This window comes from Mesoplodon mirus (genome assembly GCF_964341445.2).
Source record: "Mesoplodon mirus genome assembly, chromosome: 3".
Lineage (NCBI taxonomy): Eukaryota > Metazoa > Chordata > Mammalia > Artiodactyla > Ziphiidae > Mesoplodon > Mesoplodon mirus.
The window spans coordinates 61,179,345-61,197,134 of NC_138978.1; the positions used below are offsets into that span (position 1 = coordinate 61,179,345).

The window sequence follows — 17,790 nt, forward strand, 5'->3', positions numbered from 1 at the left end:
GTTCAGTGATATGTTTTAACACAAACTATCTATTTTTGGCATTATTTTTAACATTATATTTTACTAATTTAGTATATGAAAATGATGATCAGCTCCTGTGGGACCCTGAGTACTTACCGGAAGACAAAGTGATTATATTTCTTAAGGATGCATCTAGAAGAACAGGTGATGAGAAAGGTGTAGAAGCAATTCCCGAAGGATCTCACATAAAAGACAATGAACAGGTACATGAATAAGAAATAACTTACAATATTCCCAAAATATATTAACCACATACGTTTATAAGTTTAAGTGCTGTCACATTTAGTGCTATTCTATCCACCAAAATTCCTTTACAGATGGTCCCTGACTTAACGAAGTTTCAGCTTAAAATTTTTTGACTCTATGATTGTATGAAAGCAGTATGCGTTCAGTAGAAAGCATACTTCGAATTCTGATCTTTGCCCAGACTAGTGTTGAATATCTCTTGTGATGCTGGGCAGTGGAAGAGAGCCACACCTCCCGGTCAGCCACGTGATCATGAGGGTAAACAACTGATACAACCATTCTGTACCCATACAACCATTCTCTTTTTCACTTTCAGTACAGTATTCAGTAAATTACATGAGATATTCAACACTTTGTTATAAAATAGGCTTTGTGTTAGATGATTTTGCCCAGCTGTAAGCTAGTGTAAGTGTGCTGAGCACATTTAAGGTAGGCTAGGCTAAGTGATGGTGTTCAGTAGGTTAGGTGTATTAAATGCATTTTCAGCTTACAGTATTTTCAACTTAGGATGTGTTTTTGGGGACCCATTGTAAGTAGAGGAAGATCTGTAATGTCATCAACAGGGAGTCTGAGGTTTATAATCAGCATAAGATATGTAGTATTGACACACTCATTGGTATGACTTCAGCTCAAATAAAAATTTTGATATTTTATTTTGCCTGTATATATATTTTTATTAGGCTTTTTGAACTTCCTTTGCATATCCCATAGAATCTGTGGATATCATCAAGTTGGGAATACCTGTCTGGGATAATGTTATTCTGTATATAATAGAACAGTGCCTACCATGAACCTAATAGCAGCCTTATATACTTTTTTGCCTTTTTCACCAGGGTTTTTCTTTTCTGATTTGTTTTAAATTGTCTTTGAATAGGAACCCCAAAAAACCAAAAAGAAGGGACCTGTGATTATTATAAAACGATTTCTTTTTATTTATAAATTCCTAGAGTACCATGGCCACCAGTAGAGTATTTGCTTGTCCATTATTTTCTACATATTCAGAGGCAGTTAATTATCAGGAATGAATTATGTTTGTTTTTCTTTAGTGTTCTTTATGTTGCATTTACTAGAATTATTTGTCCTCCAGAAAGTACGAAAACACTTGATTCTGGAAAAGCCTTTACTCTCTTAAGAAATTGTAGCCTTGAATTGTTCATAGTCCAGGTTACATACTGAAGCCTTTTATTTTTCTAGGCATTATATGAATTAGTTAAATGCAATTTTGATACAGAAGAAGCATTAAGAAGATTAAGATTTAATGTAAAAGCAGCTAGAGGTAAGCATAAATATTAATTTTTTATTTGTTTTCATGATATAGCAGAAATTTAAAATGTAAGCTTTTCAATTTACCTAGGTATATCCTAAATTTAATAATACTAATCTCTGAATTCAGTAAATATTTGCTGGAGAACAACTTGTTATAACTTGTATATAACACAAGTGTTACACAAGGCATTATGGGGAATGGGGTTAATATTGTCCCTTCCTTTATGGGAAAATAAGGCCATTTAAATAAAAATATATAATGCCTTTCAATTTTAAGACATTTTTATAAACATTTTCCTATTTGATCTTGGTAATGATCCTGTGAGCTAAATAAGGTGAAAGATGTTAGCTTCACTTTAAAACTGATGAGAACTGAGGTCTCTTAGCTGAGGCAAGCATAATTCATAAATAATGAAGCCAAAACTAAAATCCAGGTTTTTCACTTTTTTACTCCAAACTGGCTCTCACCCCACTTCACTAAGAGTACTATTTATATATCATTATGTAACAAATGAAAGATTATTCATTCAACAGAATTGGAGGGCCTACTAAACTGTGGGGACATAACTATAAACAAGGTCCCTGACGTCACGGTGCTTAGAGCCTAGGTAGGGAAGCTGAAAAATAGTTACGAGTTCTTCCAAGGAGAATTAGAGGGTGCAATCCAAACTTATTGCAGTGGGACTTAACCTAGTTGGGGGAAAGAGTGAGGCTGTCAAAGAAAGCTTCTAGAACAAAGTGATATTTTTACTGGGCTGTAAATAGCTAGGTGAAAGGGGGTTGAGGTAAGAGGCAGGAAATAACTCTAGACAAAGGGAAGAGCATGCACAAAGTCTCTAAAGTAAGAAAGAACATAACGAATTAAAGGAATTGAAAGGTAGCTGGTTTAGTTGGATCATAAAGAATAAAGGGGAAATGGCACAAGCTGAAGTTGGAGAGTCAGGGACTAAATCATCCATTATTAAATAAGGAGTTTTTGTCACTATCTTTTTCAGCCATCAATAATAGAACTCAGGAGTAAAATACTTCCCTCATTGTTACCAGAAAGTTACATTCTTATTTACAACTTTGTTATATGCAGCATTTGGGAGAATATTGTTTAACAGTTTCCCCTCCTTCCCCCGCCCCCCAATTTTGTCAGAGGAATTATCTGTTTGGACAGAGGAAGAGTGTAGAAATTTTGAACAAGGGTTGAAGGCCTATGGAAAGGACTTTCATTTGATTCAGGCTAATAAAGTAAGTGATGATATATGTTGTCTCTTTTATTAAAAGAAATTTAGTTAACCTAGATTATATTAAATCTTCTATTATGTTTTCTAATGTTAAAGGTTCAATAATGAATATTTTAATACACTGGTATTTAGAAAATTATAATAAGCATGCCTAGACTTCCTGGCATGTATTTGCCAAGTGACTGTTCTCAGTGTATGATATTGGAAGCCTTTAAGTATTAGACGTTTATAAATATGTTCATCAGCTTCTGGATGGGATGTGTGTATACACTGTAATTACTTAAAGCTATTTTCCACAAACTTGTTCCAGATTTTTTTTTAGGAGGGTCTTACTTGGAAACTTTAAAGCATTTTTACCATGACATTATTTATAATTAAAATGTTTTTTACATTTGCTTAAGTCCTAAGTGGTCTAAAATCAGACACTTAATATTTAATTTGGTTTTAATTAAGATTTTAATTTTCCAGAAGAATATCTCAATAAGTCAGCTTTATTATACATTATATAATTTTATAATTTGACAATTTAGCATAATTTATCATGCCATATGGATAATATCAATCATACAGTGTCAATGTATACCCAAAAAACCTTCATAAGTACTTGCAGATTTATTCTTAGGTTTAATTCTCTTAAACTGAAATCAGGTAAGATTTTAATAGTAACTACACAATTGCATAGAATAGAAAAATGTGTTCCTAGGGGAAATTAGGACAGGCAAAATTAAAATCTCAGAATGTAAATATAGGAAATTAAGTAATTTCTAGGTTTATAAATATCACATTTTTAGCAAATATAAATGACAAGGAGCTTGGCTTTACATGTTTCCTTAAGGATGGTGTGTAAGATATGTGATGGCTTATCTAGGATGATGCTGAAAGTATCTGGGCTTATGTGGGCTTGGTTCTGAGGCTCTAAATAGTCTGTCGTCACATTCTCATATTTTATACCTCTGGATGTGATCCGATGGTATTCACTTGATTTGTTTCAACACATATTTAACAGTATTTTATGTTCCATAAATAAAATAGTTGCTTACAAATCCTTTGAGTTCATTTTTCTCATTTTTGTTGTTCTTTAGTTTATTCTTGATTATTTTGTTGAATTTTGGTATTTGACATCAGACATAATGAGAGAAATTTTGAGTCTTAGCATTGATGTGAAAGGTGTATCCAAATCATCTTAATGTTGTATCCAACATTAAGGTGTTGTATCCAAATCATCTGATAATTTCCAGTATAGTGAATACTCTATGAAAGGAGTGCATTATGCTAATGACTGTTCCATGTAATGGCTGTGCATGTTTCTGATTTTAAAAAAACAAATTGTCTCATGGTTGAAAGGGACAACGTTTTGGGAAAGAGTTTTCTACCATTCCTGCTTGAATTCAAACACTATTGACCAAACCATGCTGGATTATCTGTGGAGGGACCCTTGGGATGATAAGCTGATGTAACTGGAAGGAGCAGTCCTTTTTTAAGGAATAAGAACTTATTAGGTGACTTAAAACTATTACCCCCAAAAAAAGTCTTAACATAATATTGAAAATTAGACCTTGATTTCTTTATAAATATTTGGGATGGTGATAGTTCAGTGTTACAGAAGTCATCCGACCTATATATACCTAGTACACTAGTTGTTCCAGTGAACAAAGGGAGGACAATAATTCTTAAGAAGGAGAAGACATTGAAGTCCAGTGAAAACATTAAGGCTTTGTTTTTATACCTGGAATTGAAGTTTGGATCTTAATCATAGGTTGTATTATGCACACTTACTTGAGGATTTTTCATAATAATGTTAACTTTGCATGCTACAAAATGTGTTTGTAATTTTTGCTTTCAGTAACGTACAGTTGACTTGACAATTGTCTACTAGAAATAAGATTCTAAAAAGGAGGCAAAAAACAGCTTGAGAAGATGACTGTGTTTTTAGTTTTTGTTTTTAAAGCCCTGATAGCTTTGTCTTAAAGCAACATGGGCCAGAGTCATAAAGTGCAGTCATAGGGGCAGAAAGGAAAATATATGTCGCATAACAAAATAAGGATGTCATAAAATTGACCTTAGGTGCAGTCAGTCCCACCGGATACCTTCTTCAGAATCAGAAATTTATGAGTTAAAGCATATTATCTTGCATCCCAAACACTCATTCAGATACCTTTTTAACTCCCAGTATTTTATATGCATCATCCCTACCAGCTCTCTAAGCAAAGTAGCAAAACAGGAAATTTTGTCAACATCAGTTGCCAATCTCATATGTTTAATATTAGTAAAGCCATTCAGTTGCCCAAATAGGTATAGCACAGTAAGCCACTGGAGTAATTTAGTAAACAAAGTATTAGCATTACTATAATAGCTTTTAACTCACTGGGGAATACTTTCAGCCTTTCTAGAAAGTAAGTAACTGAGTCTGGATCAGTGTTGGAATTAGTAAGAGAATCCTTTAAATGGGAATTTAAAGGCAGTCTCCCTAGGCGTTCTGTGAGTAAAAGTATTTGCAAATTGTTTAATAACATTATTTTAATTCAAATGCCACTTCCAGACATTTTCAATAAAGGGGTATTTATTTTATAGTAAATGAACATATGATAGTCTCTTTAAAAGCATAATGCTATTGACATATATACACTACCAAATGTGAAATAGATAGCTCGTGGGAAGCAGCTGCATACCACAGGGAGATCAGCTTGGTGCTTTGTGACCACCTAGAGGCGTGGGATAGGGAGGATGGGAGGTAGACACAAGAGGGAGGGGATATAGGGACATAAGTATACATATAGCCGATTCACTTTGTTATACAGGAGAAACTAACAGCATTGTAAAGCAACTATATTCCAATAAAGATGTTTTAAAAAAAGGTTAAAAAAAATAGCATAATGCTAAATATCTGAAGACCTGTTGCCAATGTATTTTTCTTAATGGGAGTTCAGAAAGAGTAATTTTTAACACAGCTGCTACAGTGTTGTATTTTATAAGTGGTATTATGTATTACTTAAAGACCAGCTAAATTTGTTTTCAAACTTCAGGTATTTTTCATGAGATAACTCCTTTAAGGAGGAGATACTTGTTAAAAACAAGTATTTGTTTCTTATAGGTTCGAACAAGGTCAGTTGGTGAATGTGTAGCATTCTATTATATGTGGAAAAAATCTGAACGTTACGATTTCTTTGCTCAGCAAACGCGATTTGGGAAAAAGAAATATAATCTTCATCCTGGTGTCACGTGAGTGTATTTTTTCTTTTGAGTCATATTTTTGCTAAGCTTTTCTAAATTTTTCTTGAGAAAATTGTAATTTTTAGAATTTTCTTTCTCTTAATAGGATAAAAGTTTACATTAGTTTCAATTTATCCATTTATTGACATCTTCATAGGGCATTTGGACTTTTCAGTGTCTTATAAATACATTGTAAACTACAGTTCATCTTATTTGAGACAGCAAATTTATCAAAGCGAATGTTAAGAGTGTATGTTTTCAATAGTATTCCTGAGAGGAAATGGATCAGAACAGCTGTGAAGGCATGTTTTTGTTAAATTCTATTCCATTCAGTATAAGCACATACAGTTTTGATCTAATAACACTGAGAGAGCAGTAAGAATAGGAGAGACTATCTTTTCTAAAACTTATAGGGCCATATGCCTAATAGAGGCCCTTTAAAGAGGAAGGGAAATTAATATTTTTCCTTTCCCAATCTATTTTTGATTCTGGGAACCAAAATCAGATTTGGATATAGATGATATCAAAGGGAAAAGACATAGGGCTATAATAAATCAGGTAAAATTGCATTTTCTTTTTTATTACAAAGTTTTTTATAGAGAGGTGCACATGTGCATGATGACTTCCCTTTCCCTAAATATTCTGAAACCTTTTCCTCTAACAAATAATATTTAATAAGTAATGCACCTTTAGCTAACTCCCAGTGATAGAGGGAGTATAGTTTATTATATCCTCTTTTTAAGCAAAATGCCTTATATGTCTAATCCATTCCCCATGCACCAAATTCTCTTAGCTTCATTCAGTCTAGCTGTGGAATGAAACACTGTTCCCACTCCCACTAGCAATTTGTTACTTAAGTATATAGTACATAGAGTATTGAACCCTTCATTTCACGTGAGTTGCTCTAAAATGCTGATGAATTGTGGTGGAATTGACTTTACCATATACAAATTAACTTTGCCAATACCTTGAGTACTCCCTAATGTTTATGGAATAAAAATAATGCAAAGTTGTGACTTCATTTGGTCGCCATGCACCACTAAAGTTCTTAAGCCTGGCCAAATAACTGCCTTTGGAAGATGTGCTTATATGCATATTTGCTTGTGCTTTTCAAACTTCTAGGCTGCACTGTTTCTTGGTCATGTTCATTTACAGGTGTCTCTGCTGGTCACTTCCTTGGAGGATCAAACACTCTAAAATCCAAAGCAAAATTATCTAAAAGGGAATAAATGGGTATGATTGCCCCTGGAAATCATGAGACATTGGACTCTGTGCCTCATTCCCCCTTGTTCAAATCTCATAATGAGTAGAATTTTATATATAACAGTATTCCAAATTTTATATAATTGCTTACTGTTATCAATTTATAGTTAAATTTGTATTTATTGGTAGTGTTGAGGTACAGTGATGTAGAACTAGATACAGCTATCTAGTCTTCAGAGTATATCTTAACATAGTCAGTTTTCAAGCTATTCTATAGGGAAAAGCAATAGTAACATCTTTCATTTTTTTCACCCATTTCAGAAATAATGTTCACACATGAACTACAGGCAATCTGTCGTCATCAGCAGTAAGAACATAAGAATTGCCATGCTGGGTCAGACCCATGGTTCATCCAGTTTTCTCTTTCAGAAAGCATCACCAAGGGAAGTGTTGTGGGCTGGCTTAGTTGGTCCTCTGTGATGTCAAGCTCAACAGGTTAGGTAGGGATGTGCTGCCAAACATTTTAGTTTTTCTAATAATCTCTCCGTAGCTTCTGAAAACTTTTTGAAGATACTTATATTTGTAACCTTGATTCTCCTTAAGGTTTAAGTATTCTGTAGGTGGAGTAGTCTCAGTTAAAAGTAATCCCATATCTTCTCTTTTCTCAGGCTTTAAGAGTTAACAGCATGTTCCCTGGTGTTATGGTAGGAAGTGAAGAAATGCTTTTCCCCCTAGACAAGAATACTGTGTTTTTGTAGGCTTCAGTTATATCCCCTCCCGGGTCTTCTATAAAGTTTTTTGTTTTTTGTTTTTTTAACTGAAAACTATAATTTTTTACTCCTACTCGTCCCTTTTAGCTGTGTTAAATCTCCTGTAAGAAGCCATGACCAGACTGTATATTCCAGATGGGGAGAAATTGTGGTTTTCTGTAGGCATGAAGATATTTTTCTAGTTTGCTTCCAGGACCTTGTCTTTCTATTAATAGTTGCACTTTAAGCGACCGCACAAAACATTAAGTTAATGCCTTTAGACAAAAATTGGACTGAATTTTAAAATTTTCCTCCTTAGTCAGAATCCATAGTTAAGAGCAGATTATCCTGAAAGTTATTTGCTCATTTTTCTGTTACATTGTTACCTAACATTTGTTCACCAGAATGAAGCACATTGCCACTTTTCTGCCTATAAATGGCCTTTGAAAGATCCTACTGTGGATTCTGTCTATTCACTACCTACCTGGAAGAATTGGTAGCCATATGCAAATTGAAGATTTTGCTGTAACAGCCTTGCAAATAATTTTTTTCGAAGTAAAACTTAACTCAGCATAACTCGAACTATTTGAATGCTACTCCAGCCTCCTGTACGGTCTACCTGACTCTTCCTTTCTTAAGCATTCTGGATGCCATTAACCTTTAAGAAATAATAGTAATAAGTCTTTCACAATATCATTGTTATATTCAGAAATTTAAAATAATTTTGATATCTAGTCAGTTCTAGCTTCCTTTGCGTGGCTTTTAACATCCTCCATTACCCATTCCCACTATGCCAAATTTATTTCCAACAATTCTTCCTCATGCATCATGTTTCTGTTAGCTTTAGCTTCTGAAGTCCCTTCATGCTCATTCTGTTTCTGTGTGATTTGTTACATAATTGTTCTGTAATGGTGAATGACATAAAGCCAAAGAGATCTTAAAAGACCATGAAATTTCATTCCCTCCATTTATAGATGAGGAAAATAAGGCCTAGAATGTTAAATTGATTAGTTCGTGGTCATATATGTTTCTTTGATATGTGTTAGTTTGTACTCTTAACCTGTTGGAAGCTTCTTGAGGTCAGATTCTACATCCCTATATTATAAACTACGCGTTTATAATGTATGCCCCTGTATATAAACTACAACGTGATCACGTGGTTTGAGATTAAAACTATAGTTACTAGTCTGTTCTAGACTGTTACCACAGACTTTCAGTAAAGTCCCAAGCCCTTCCATGGTTTCCTTGTCCACATTCTTACTTACCCTGCTCACAAAATTCTGAAAGATAAGATTTGCCTTACTATTTCTGTTATACTTATTCTGAGGGAATTTAAAAACAAGTAAGGTATTTTGGGTTTTACTGCACTTCTCCTCTGCACCGTGCACAACTTAGGCACTGGTGGTGCAGTGATAAAGCAGACTAAACTCCCTGCTTTCAGGGAACTCTTCCAGCACAGGTGATGGCAGACTTTCTGTAAAGAGCTAGAGAGTAAATGTTTTAGGCTTTTGCAGGCGTTAAGTTCTCTTGCAACTACTTAGCTCTGCTATTGTTGCGAAAAGCAACCATAGACACTATGTAAGTGAATGGATGTGGCTGTGTTCCAGTAAAATACTGTCCACAAAAATAGGTGGCCAGCCCACAGGCCATAGTTTGCTGACCTTTATTATAGTGACTCAATAGTACTTCATAGTTCATAAAACACTTTGCTGCACATATCTTATACAGCAGCCCTGTGTGGTACATAGGTCATGTATGGTTACCTGCATTTTATAGGTAAAGACACTAGACCTGAGAGAGAGAAGTATTTCATTCAGATCTTCTAACCTCAACCCAGTGTCACTTACCACAAATGTCTTCCCGTGCCATACAGTTAGGAATGACTTAGGGAAGGAAGTAAGCTCACCTCTAACAATATATGGGCAGATACAGCTGGCAGATAAGCCCAGGAACTTAGTGAGTTTATTATAGCTTAGCTCTAGCAGAAAGGTAATATAGAAGGTAACAGGAAGGTAATTCATTATTAGGTCCTAATTTGTCTTTCAGGTATTGCCACAGCCATCAGATAGTCTTTATGAGCTTTACAGTCCCAATCTATGTCTGTTGAGAAATTCTCTGTACTCCTTCTGAGTGACATCATCCCTGTCCCGTCATTTACAGATTTCCTGATTTTAGTTGGGCCCCTCTGATCACTTGCCTACAGTTTTTAAAGTTTTAAAACTTCCTATAGGTCTCTAAAATTTGCTAGTGTAGAGCACACACATATTTTTCCTAGAAACATGTAACGAAAAGGAGCTTTCCATTTAAATGTTCAGACACTGGTGTCATAGATGAGGCACTGGAATAAATGTAAGTGAAAATTAGGATATATTTGCTAATAAAGCCTTCTAAATTTAACCTCAGTCAATTTTAATTTTCAGCTGTTCTTAATGTAAGAAAATAATTGTCTTATTATTTTACTCAATTTTAAGGGATTACATGGATCGTCTTCTAGATGAAAGTGAAAGTGCTGCTTCTAGTCGAGCACCATCCCCTCCCCCAACTGCCTCAAACAGTAGTAACAGCCAGTCTGAGAAAGAAGATGGCACTATAAGCAATAGTAATCAAAATGGTAAGCAACCAAAGAAACACTTAGATTTCTTCATAGTGATGGGCACTTTTCTTTCAGTAGCTAGGAAAAGTCAGTTTTGGTGTCTCTTAAACTTCCAAAGCAGAACTAAAGTCATAATTGTAAATACCAGATGAAACATAGTATCAGCATACATATATACTAACACACAGAATATGTACAAGTCAGTTGGAAAGAATTCCCATTGATATCACTAAAAAGTACGTTTAATAAAGTATACTATCAACAGTGACCATTTCTTTTAAGAAATTAAGAAAATAGCATCTGTTTTCTTATCAGGTTGGAATGTCTAGATATAAGTATTCTTGTTAAGTCTTAGACCGAAACTCCAGCCATTTCACATCAGAAATACACAGATATTTATAAAATACTTTCAGAGCTTATAACACTTTATTAGGAAACTGCTTTAAGCATATAAGTGAAAAGAAGCAGATAACAAGGGCGCTTTTTAAAATATTTTCCTCCTTGATAACAATAACCTTGAAGGATGAGTAAAGATAAAGCAGGTGTTAGCCTGTGCATTAATATTGTACAGAAACATTCATTTTTATGTCCATGAAAAAGAGAAGCAAAAAGCATACTAATATGTTTGAGATACAGATAGTGTTCTTGTTTAAAATATACAGTGGACCAAGGATCACTGAGCTGATCAGTAAGACCTAGTCAGAGAATTATCTTGATTTCTACTTTAATTAAAATAGTCTTAAGTAAGACCATTGCTAAGCAGAAAGTAATAAATCCTCCAGTCCTTTTTAGGAGGAAACTGGTGAATTAGAGACAAGCTCTGCCCACCTGCATTCTGATGTAACAGCTTTAGGGGAGGGCCAGTGGAGAGCTAACCTCCCCCTGACAGAAACTAGAAGAGGAAGAATTTGAACTTTGTTCTGATCTTTGCTCTCACACTGGCATTTAATATACTGTGGTGAACATACTTTGTTCATTTAATGACCCCTCTCTATTCCCTCACTACTTCCCCTCTAAGAACAAGCCAAACAAACAAATATTAGGGCCCAGCCATTTCCTGATTCAAGAAGGTTCATTGACATGATTTCTAATGCCAATCACATCCATCCTGAAGTTGAATAAGAAGCTGAGACTGACTTTGGGACTAGGAGTGGAAACTCAGGGAGGCAGACGGTTGGTAGTACAGTCAGCCCTCTGTATCTATGGGCTCCGCATCTGCAGATTCAACCAACTGCATAGCAAAAATATTTGAAGAAAGAAAAAATTCCAGAAAATTCCAAAAAGCAAAACTTGAATTTGCTCTGTGCTGACAGCTATTTACATAGCATTTACACTATTAGGTATTATAAGTAATCTAGAGATGATTGAAAGTGCATGGGTCATACGCATTTTTCATGCTGTTTTATTTTATATAAGGGACTTGAGCATCTGTGGGTTTTGGTATCCGAGGGGGTCCTGGAACCAATCCCCTACAGATGCCAGGGACTACTGTATTTCTGTCTTTTCTTATTTGCTGATAACACCAAATAAATTGTTTCCCTTTCTTTTCCTTCTTTGTTTTTTAACCATTTGATGATAACATGCAGCTAGCCAAGGAAGAGTGTTCATAAGTTACTTATAAATTACTCAGCCCAGAAGCCATTCCCATCAGGTACATTTAAGATTAACAGGTTTTTCAAGGAAAGGAAGGAACTTTGCAACCCAACTGTCTTTTTTTTTGTAATGGGCTTTAATTCACGTCTTGAAATCTACTAGTGCTTTTTGACCTAATGAGAGTGTCACCAAGCTTCTTGTGCTTACTATGACAAAATCACTCCTCCACTGTCATATGGCACGTAATCCCATAAGCATACATGACTTGAGTGCACCTTTGAGCTGGGGAAATAGTATATTTTATTTGACCAAAATGTGTATTTGAGGCTCTCGTTCTTTATAGTGAATATTTTTCAGAAAATTAAATTAACTCCAGTGGCACATTCTATATTTTACATTAAGTATTTGCAAAATTTCTCCATTTTGCAGTCAACTCTAACATGACCTTTTGTCACTTCATTAGAGTAATTATACTCTTTTCTTTTCTCAATCTATTATAAAGGAATTTGTGTTTACCTTTAGCATTTTCAAGTGTATGCTTGGACAGTGCAAGCATTAATTTAACATTATGACAGATTATTTAAATCTGTTTAGATAAATAGAGCATATGATCTTTACCCTTAACGCATAATACCTATAGATTTACATTAAGAATGAAAACGTCATATCATCTTGCTTTTTACATATGGCAGAAAACTAAGACTTCTAAAGAAAGAATATAATTTTTTCATGGTTTTAGAAAGTTTTGGCCTTTTTGCTAAATCTGAATAATTTATGCATATCTTTGCTTTAACTCAGCTTATTTAGACTGCTGGATCCATTGCTTATTTGTTGCCACGTATAATACCAGCATGCTATTAATATATGCCAAATTCTGTTCTTAATTCTTTATATTTATTAACTTATTTAATCTTCACAGCAATCCTATAAGTTTGTTGTTATCCTCATTGTATATGTGATGAAACTGAGGTACAAGAGAGTGTAAATAACATGCCTAAGGTCACACAGCTACTAAAGTAAATAAAGCCAGAATTCAAACCATATGTATACACAGAGTTGATACCTCACTTGCTCGATAAAAAGTTATTTTACAGCTGTTTATAGCTGTGTTATAACAGTTTAAAATTTAGCTTTTTAATATTAGCAGTTTCATTCATGTTTCTTCCAACTTAGGGGTGTCATCTAACGGACCAGGTGAAACATTAAACAAAGAAGAAGTGAAAGTTGAAGGGTTACACGTTAATGGACCAACAGGTGGAAGTAAGAAACCACTTCACACAGATATGGATACTAATGGTTATGAAACAGATAACCTTACCACTGACCCCAAAATTGCCCATACGACTGCAAGAAATGAAAGTGATTTTGATGAAAAAAGTGAGAGACCTGCCAAAAGGCGAAGGGTGAACAGCAATGGAAAAGAAAGTCCGGGTTCTTCTGAATTTTTCCAAGATGCAGTCTCACATGGAAAATTTGAAGATCTTGAAAACACAGATGACTAAATTTTAGACTTATTTTACTTTCTTTGGAGTAAATTCTGGTGTGACTAAAGTTTTCAGGGTTGATGGGTTACCTTAAAAAGTTGACTTCCTTGAAGCAGTTGGTTAAAATTTGAAAACTTGAATTGTCCTAACTTTAGTAAATAAGATTTCATAATTCTGCCTTTTGCAGACTTTTTACTTTAAAATTGTGAAGGCCCTTTTAAGGATATATAACAAATAGTTTAGTAAATTTGAAAGCTATATCTGTACCTTCTCATTTGATGTATTAATCCTAAAATTTCACTACAAGATACTTTTTGCTTAGTTTGATGGCAGAGAAGAAAAAAACAAGTTCAAATTTCTGATTAACACCAATTTTTCTGAGTTTCTTGAAATGTCTTTTATGACACATTTTTCTTCTCCATACAAATTGAGTTATCATTATTAAGGAAACCCTTATGAACCCTGAAAGTTATGCTAGCATGATTTTTTTATATATAGAAGTTTAAAAATAAACCAAGTCAGGTTTGTATATGTAAAATTGTTGACATCAATGATGTCTTTCCATATTCTTATCTGGGCTTAAGAAATACATTCTGTATTTTTCCAGATTCTTTGTAGCCTTTGGAAGATTTTTACAGTACATATGTCTTGACTGAGCTGTCCTTTCTTAATACAAAAGCTTGTATAATTTTCTTAACTTGTACAGTTGGTAAACTTTTATGAGAGGAATTGATATTCTAAGTCTGTCAGCTTTCATTTTATTTTGCTAAGGTTTTTCTAATGAATTTTTAAGTGTTTGTGTAGTAACTAAATCATGTTTCTTATATCCAGGTGGTAAAAGCATTCAGAAAGGATTGTGAACATTTGTTTTTTTCAAGTTTCTACTTAAGGACAAATAGTTTGAGAACTCTGAAATTAAGCATGATACTTAGATCACATAGTTTGTTTCGCATTTGCTATAATTTTCAAAATTATTTTTGAAGCAAGACAAAAGTTTAATGTTGGCTTAAGTGCTTAAATGTATCATGCTGACCAGAATCCTGTTCAGTTATTTTTATATGCATTACAAAATTTCCCATTTTTGCATTAAATAAACAGGGGAAAAGGTCAAGTGATACTTAGATATTGGCACACACAAGGAGTTGGCAGGCAACAACATTGATTTTATGAGGAAAAAGTGATAAAGTTAGACGGTTTTAGACTTCCAGTTAACAATCCAGCTTTTCAGATTTGATAGTGTATTTCCAAAGTGAAAATAAGATATTCAGTAACCATTGCTCTGTGTGATTACAAATAGAATCATCCATTTGCATAGCCTTGCAATAGTGCCATTTTATTTTTAGTGCAAAATTCTTGTTTAAAAAAATGTAGTTTTATACAGCTGATAGACCAACCTATATCCAAACTTTTATAAAAGATTATTAACTATTCTTGTTTTATCACACAGACATACCCCAAATGCTTCTGCTGATTCATTTTCAGCCATCAAAGAGCCAATGCCTTTTTAAAATAAATCTTCTGTGGTCTTGTTTTTAATGGCTCAACTGTCTAATGCAATTGAGTAGAGGTTTGCACTGAGAAATTATGGTTTAGGCCTTATCCCCCATGAAGTATTACTATTAACCTATGTTCAGACTGCTTCCCTCCACCAATGTGAACAACTTTTTCTCCCCAAACAGTGTTAAGAGCCACTTTACAACACTTGACTTCATATGATGTAGATTCACTGTTGTTATATACATATCCAAGTAAATCAAAGTTTTGGGTGGAAGTGTTGAGAAGCGTGAACTTCTTGTTTTTATTTTACCTAGAACATTATTTATCCAGAATGGCAGCTTTAGCAGGTGGTCACTATCCATTTTCTAAATCAGATTTTATTATACGAATCCAAAGTATCCTAGCTCTTTGTCAAAGGTGGTCTATAGAAATAGTGATGATGAACTTTTTTTAAGTTGTTGCAATATTAGAGTTGCCATTTTCACCTTTTTTTTGAAAGATGCATTTTGTTTGCAGGTTTGTGAAGTTCTTGCAGACTAACATTACAGGAACATTTTAAATACTCAGGCATGTTTGCAAATACGGCACATGTTGTATACATGTTAGGAAATTCTACTTTTCTTGATCTTTTTAAAGTATGCCTAATGAAAGACATTCCACTATTATAATACATAATGCTCAGCTTTTCATAGAGAAATATTTAATTGTATTTTATGTTTATACAGGTATTTCACACAGTACTTTGTTCTTCATAATGCAGCCACTATAACTTGATAAGTCATTGCACTACTTTAAAAATTTTCAGTAATACCATGAATTTAATTTGCTTAAGATTTAGTACGTTTTATAACTCTTGAACTCTTGACAAATTTCATTGGGAAAAGAAGGCTTTGTTAATAGTTACTTAGTCTCCCTCACCCCATACCTACCCCCAGCAAAGCACTATCTATCTTCATTTGGAATGGTTTTCTGTTTTATGATGATGTGCTTTCAAAAGAGTTCAAAATTTGCAACTCAGTTCAACACAAATCTGTTGAGCTTTCAAATGTATTTGAAGTAATATTTAAATAGACATTTAAAATTATGAATTAGATGTTTAAAAATTTATGCATAGTAATTTTGCACTATTAGGAAATTCCCTTCCCCTTTTCCCTGTCTGCCATTCTGAATATGCTTATTAAAATATTTTTTTAAACATATTTGCCTACATAATGCTTTGTGAATGATTTTTATTAGACTGAGTAGGTTTTAATTATAGATTTTAAGTTTGTATGATGCACAGTTTACAGTGCAAATATATACAACTTCTGTTCCTTCTGCTCCTAGACGAAGTGCGTGAACTAGTGTTTCGGTGGCTCCTGATCCCTTTTACCTCATGGGTAAATGGGTGGATGATGTATTTTTGTCTTCCTTTTTCCTCCAGAGAGATCCTTTGGTCTGTGGACCTCTATTCACCTGTTTCTCTTCCTCTGAACTATTTAATTAAAAACATTTTGTTTCCTTCTTTTGCAGTGCAGTGTATATATCAGATTTTGCAAAAAAAACTTTTGTCACAGTATTTGATTTACTCTCAATGGAAAATTAAGAGTGGGCACTTTGAAAATTGGGGCTGATGAATTTTCATAGGCAAGATGTGTGCTGATGACCCTAGGTGGTGTGTAACCGGCTCTATATCACTACTAAATACCAAATCAGAAATAAAGGTTTTCCTAACTATAATACATATTCATGAAAAGTGCCAATGTGGAAAACCATATAAATCTCTCTCCCTAAAAATGACCTTCTGTATCACATAAGTGTACTGATTATAAACTTTTTATCATAAAATCGACTCTGCTCTTTAATAAAGTTTATCCTTCGCAGAATCTTAAGGGTCATACCCCCCCAGTTATGGACTGATTTTATGTATTTAAATACCTGCATTAATCTCTGTCTTCTAATACCAATTTTCTATAACCTTATTTCTTATTTACCCTTAGTACTGTGCTGGCATCTTTGACATCTGTAGGTGTGTGTTTGTTTTTCCTTTTCCGAACATGATTATCTTAATTTGTTTTTATACTAGCTTCTGTGACTTATTTAGGATACATAATATACAGTTGACCCTTGAACTAAACAGGTTTGAACTTAATGGGTCAATTTATATGCAGATTTCTTTCAGTAGTAAATACTACAGCACTACATGATCCATGGTTGGTTGAATCCATGGACGTGGGACACTGGATGAGAGAGGAATTGTATACGGAGGGCAGACTGTAAATTATACGCGGAGTTTCAACTGCATGGAGGGTTGGCGCCCCAGCCCCTGCGTTGTCCAAAGGTCAACTGTACTTAAAATGTCATTTTGCTTGTTGTAAGAAGTAAACTCGAATGTACTTTTAAAGTCTACTTCTTATTCTGTGAAGAACATTGAGGAATTGCCATATAAACTGGACTTGAATTCTAATTCTCCTTTGTCCAAATTGATGGTAAAGTTTTCTTTACATTTAAAGTCAGTGGTGACAAGTTTTCATCATGTTTCCATATACAGTATTCAACAGATATTTGGGCCTGTACTTATGCAAGCTACTATGCTTGGCTTATGGCTTCACAGGTGTGGCATGTCCTCTTCAAGAAGGCATTAGGTAAGTGCAACAGTAGAAGTGCATGCTGAGTACAAGGAGGGCACAAGGAGAGGAAGAGCAGGCACCATCTCA

General features: G+C 34.2%; 1 protein-coding gene across 9 annotated transcripts in view; it reads left to right on the plus strand.

Moving 5' to 3' along the window:
• MIER1 (MIER1 transcriptional regulator) overlaps positions 1-17,540 on the plus strand; it is a 57,020-nt gene extending 39,480 nt beyond the window's left edge. For all 9 annotated transcript variants that reach the window (XM_082611943.1, XM_082611944.1, XM_082611936.1 and 6 more), the window contains 6 exons: positions 73-224; positions 1,462-1,543; positions 2,675-2,769; positions 5,857-5,984; positions 10,399-10,538; positions 13,287-17,540. In XM_082611943.1, coding sequence (XP_082468069.1) covers positions 73-224; positions 1,462-1,543; positions 2,675-2,769; positions 5,857-5,984; positions 10,399-10,538; positions 13,287-13,615 — 926 coding nt within the window. In that variant the 3' untranslated portion in view covers positions 13,616-17,540. The remainder of the gene's footprint in view (positions 1-72; positions 225-1,461; positions 1,544-2,674; positions 2,770-5,856; positions 5,985-10,398; positions 10,539-13,286) is intronic.
• Positions 17,541-17,790: the final 250 nt, after the last annotated feature.